This window comes from Egretta garzetta, unplaced genomic scaffold, assembly GCF_000687185.1.
Source record: "Egretta garzetta isolate BGI_Z169 unplaced genomic scaffold, ASM68718v1 scaffold149, whole genome shotgun sequence".
NCBI classification, from domain to species: Eukaryota; Metazoa; Chordata; class Aves; order Pelecaniformes; family Ardeidae; genus Egretta; species Egretta garzetta.
The window spans coordinates 2,030,112-2,034,922 of NW_009269998.1; the positions used below are offsets into that span (position 1 = coordinate 2,030,112).

A 4,811-nucleotide genomic window follows, 5' to 3' on the forward strand; every position below is an offset into this window, starting at 1 on the left:
CAGGAAGCTCATCAAGCGTTTGCTTTGGCTTACTGCTCTCAGCACATCTCCAACACGACTGTTGCTGCCCTGGCTGTTCAGCACGGTGTCAACCCTGGTGCCTCTGAGCAACGGGGAATGTCTACTGACGACATTTGTGCTCTGGTGTGGGCAGGTGAACAGAAGAATCTTAACAGCCAGTGGAGTTTTTGACCCCAAAGAAGTCAATTTAATATAATACTAAAATAAGTTCATGTCCTATCCCCCTTTTTTTCTGTGGTAAGCTAATTTAAGGTACCTGCAGATGGTCTACAAAGGTGACCGGGCTTTCCCAGTGGTGGAAGAAACAGCAACCAGGGCAGATAATAGAAACCCACGAGCTACTGAAGTCAGCTTCTATGATCGCACTGTGAGCAGAAAGGCACTCTGTTGAGAATATTATTTCAAATGATTAAGCTGTTGTAGACTCTCATAAATGGAGCTCTTGTTCCCATGTTTGAAATCCACAAACAAGTATGCTCTTTGTTAGGTCTTCTCCATATACTGTTGCACAACAACATACATCAGAGGGTACGTTGTTCTGGATACCCCATAGTCAGTAAATCTGCCCTGAAAACTACGCACCAATAAGAGGAAGCTGACAGGAAATGATGTGAAACTACAAATAGCTCCGAAAGGAGCGTAAAGAACAAGTAACCTAAGTCAGGCATTTCACCCTTTCCTGGAATATTCTCTCTCAGTGCAGTCTTTTTAAGATGACAGCATTTTACAGTGAGTCTGCTGAATAAGAAAATGTTGTATAACTAAATCTTGTTACAGTTCTGCGCAGCTTGGAAAGCAATTGATTTAAAGTTGATAAATTGTTCTATCATGTAGATATTGTATTACACGGTTATTAGGCAGTAGAAAGGGCAGAATCATAGAGCAGAGAACAACTCAAGCCGTAACAAGATTCAGTAAATCAGAGCAGACAGTAGCGTAGCTGTAAAATAGCTTTGCCTAGAAGACTGCAAATGTTTATTTTGTTATTTTCATAACAGAACATTCTTTCTTCAGCTGTATCTGTTGCTTTATAAAATGAAGAAAACTGAAGGAGGCTAAATCTTTTCCTCAACTATTTATTGCCATGAACTGTGTGCCCGAGTTATCCTACTGAGACTACTTTATACATACCTAGACGTACCAGACTGAGGACAGAATTTGGAACAAGGATATACTGGTGAGGAAAGGAAAGTGAGCATACCCTGTCAGTTAGGCTGGACTAACTCGATCACTCAGTATTTATTTAAAGGCAGAAGAATATAATTAAAATACCTCAAAATGTCTCTTTTTTTTTTTTTTTCCCCCTAACTGATTGTTGATGCTTCTGTTCAAATATTAGGGCCTCTATGCTGTGGGGAACTTCTTACCAAGTGACGAGAATGTGTTTCACCCGAGTTTTCACAGAGAACCTCTGAGGTCTTTGACAGACCTCAGTCAAGATGCCAACAGAATCCTGCCAGGCAAAAACGGCAGCAGCAGCGATGGCATTGTCTCTCACCGTACAGAAAGTATCCTGAATAGAAACCACAGAGATACTGGGTCTCTGACCAATATCAAGCGAGCGAATGCTGATGTAGAAATAATAACACCCCGAAGCCCCATGGGAAAGGAAAACATGGTTACTTTCAGCAACACTTTGCCAAGAGTCAACACACCATCCTTGGAAGATCCAGCAAGACGAAATGCAACAATACACGCGTCAATGGATTCTGCCCGTTCCAAACAGCTGCTTTCCCAGTGGAAGAACAAGAATGAAAGTCGAAAACTGTCGCTGCAAGTAATAGAGACCGAATCTGGCCAGTCACCACCGAGGGCCATCGAAATGAGGTCAAGCTCAGAACCCTCCAGAGTGGGTGTAAACGGTGATCATCACGGCCCAACTAGCCAATACCTGAAAATTCAACCTGGCAGCGTGCCAGTTTGTAACAACTCAGGTCTTTCTGGCGGGCCAAGGGTCTCTATTCAGTCACGTCCTGGCTCATCCCAGCTAGTGCATATTCCTGAAGAGACTCAGGAGAACGTGAACACATCACCCAAAAGTAGTTCAGCTAGAGCTAAATGGCTGAAAGCTGCTGAGAAGAGTGTTGCATGTAGAAGCAATAGCCAGCCAAGGATCATGCAAGTAATAGCCATGTCTAAGCAGCAAGGAGTGCTTCAGGGCAGCCCAAAGAGTTCAGAGGGAAGCACAGTCACCTGTACAGGAGCCATCAGATATAAAACCTTGACAGACCATGAGCCAAGCAGCATTGTCAGAGTTGAGGCCCATCCAGAAAATAACAGACCTGTAATTCAGATGCCATCAGAAGGTGAAGGAAGTGGGTCATGGAAATGGAAAGGTCCTGAAAAAGTCACCCTTCGTCAGACATATGAGCTAAATGATCTTAACAGAGACTCTGAGAGCTGTGACTCCTTAAAAGACAGTTACGGGTCAAGTGACAGGAAAAGGAGCAACATAGATAACAGTGAGCATCACCATCATGGAATCACTACAATAAGAGTCACGCCAGTGGAGGGAAGCGAGATTGGCTCAGAGACTCTGTCCATTTCTTCTAGCCGGGACTCAACGCTTCGAAGAAAAGGTAACATCATTTTAATCCCTGAGAGAGGGAGCAGTCCAGAGAACACCAGAAACATCTTCTATAAAGGCACATCCCCCACACGAGCATACAAGGAGTAAGAGGAGACATATCAGCTGGTCCATACCACCACAAAGTAAACGCATCTTGACACAGGTTCTGCTCTCTTTGTCTTGAGGTGATATATACCTTCGATGTGCCAAATCATTGACCAGCAGCCCAACTGTCGTTGAACACTGCTGATGTGCAATGTGCATGAGCCTGTGGGAAGCATGTGGTGGGGGGAAAAGCACAATGCCAGAACCTAACTAATGTGAAACATTTTCATGCGACTTGTTTCTTCAGACTCAAAATGTTTATCTGAGGGTGATGATGTCAATCAAAACAATGGTCTTGAACACAGACACTTTATTTCCTGAATGTGCCAACTTTTAATTTTGTTTATATTTGTGTCCAAAATCGACTGAATTTTTCACAGCAAAGGCTGTATCAGTGGTATATATTCACCTTTGCAGAATTTGCACCAAATCTTTAATACAGGATGGTGCTGATGGTAACTTTACATGTTTTAAAAAATTGCATACTTATTAGACTCTACAAACACATGACATATTGATGTGCAGTTACTTTAAAAGTAATAGTGCTAATACTATGATGATGCTGGCTGCATTCATTTAGCGTAGGAAATATTTACAGCTTTGTTATAGTGGATCTGTCACATTCAAAGATTGCAAAGGTTTTGTGTAGTTCTTTAAGATGTCTACTGCAACAAAAAACGTGTGGGTGACATTCCATTAGAATGGAATAACTATCTATTTTGAATAGTTTTGCTGCTACTGCTCAACTTTTGTTTAAGAACAGGTGCTACTAATGAAGAGGCTGCTTCTTAGTGGGCTAACTTGTAGAATTGTTTTAAATTATGTTTTTTAAGGGGTCTTTTAAAGTACTTCAAGTAATTCCGATTTTACATTTTTAAACCTCTTATTCTGTCCTTCAGCAACCCCTCCATTTTTCTATTAGTTTTTAACCACATAATGCAGGACACCAATAACTGCAAGATGAGCAGATGCGAAAGGTGAGCCATGAGTAAATGAAAATAAATGACCACTTTCCTGACCAGCTTCCAAGGAGACAGCAATTAATATCATAGCTCACACTTAGAAGCAGTTCGTTCACCTCACTTGCTTAGTACGCCACAAGAACAATCACAAGTTTCACCCCAATCACCAGGGGATTTATGCTTCGCTTTAAAAATGGAATGCCTTGGTATTGCAGAATCACTGAATGAGTGTTGCATTGTGCCACTACTACTATTCACCTCCCTTGAGACACCCTCCAGAGCCTTCTTAAGCATTGTATTTTTTTCCCACCACTGCCACTTAAGAATATGGAGGGTCTCTGCACCTGAGAGAACACGGATCATTTTAGTAAATTGATCTTCAAATAGAACAAAAGAACTTGCCTGCTAAAAATCTCCATTGCCAAAAGTTGTTGAAAGGATAAGCTCCGAAAGGATTAAGTATAGCGTGTCCTGGGCATGCTAGATGAAATGCCTCATTACCTTTGGCTCTGACTTAAGTTACTTAAACCATGAAGGAAGCCAAGGGCAGTGCTCACTCAGTGCAACTCCTCCTTCTCTCCTAGATTATTTCCACCTGAAAGAGAATTACTATCGGACACCTCCCAGCTCCCCTGCTAGGAAGTGGAGGGAATGGCTCAGCAGTGCCCTCACTGCATAAGTAGAGGCAGATCAGGTCTGTTCTCTGGCTTCTTGAGAGGAGTGTTTTGCTCTAAGTCCTCTTCTGATTTAGGGTATCAGAGAACCCGATACATACTACATAGTCAGAACCTGTCTACAGACCCTACCCCACAGAACTCTGAGGAAAAGCCCACCCTACCCCAGCCAAGTGGGAGGTAGAAGGGAGAATCATCCCATCCCAGGATAAATAGCACAACACACACACAGACCAAAAAAAAAACCACCAAACCCAACAACAAAACCCACAAAACCACCTCAAAACCAAAACAAAATCCCAAACCCAACCCTAAGCCCAAGTAATTTCAGAAGTATGAGAATGGTGTTTGCAAATCTACATAGAAGAAGGGATTCAGAGTCAATGGAAAGCTTTATATACCTTCCCAGCTATGCAGGTGCTCCAGGCTTAGCTGAGTGCTGTCAGCCAACCCTGCCAAGCAGTGCTGCTCTCCCCTGCC

General features: G+C 42.7%; 1 protein-coding gene and 1 long non-coding RNA gene across 3 annotated transcripts in view; one reads left to right on the forward strand and one right to left on the reverse strand.

Moving 5' to 3' along the window:
* PLPPR4 (phospholipid phosphatase related 4) overlaps positions 1 to 2,698 on the forward strand; it is a 16,303-nt gene extending 13,605 nt beyond the window's left edge. Inside the window, exon 6 of the mRNA XM_035902835.1 lies at positions 1,361 to 2,698. Coding sequence (XP_035758728.1) covers positions 1,361 to 2,698 — 1,338 coding nt within the window. The remainder of the gene's footprint in view (positions 1 to 1,360) is intronic.
* LOC118453228 overlaps positions 1 to 4,811 on the reverse strand; it is a 72,587-nt gene that overhangs the window by 14,708 nt on the left and 53,068 nt on the right. The window lies entirely within an intron of this gene.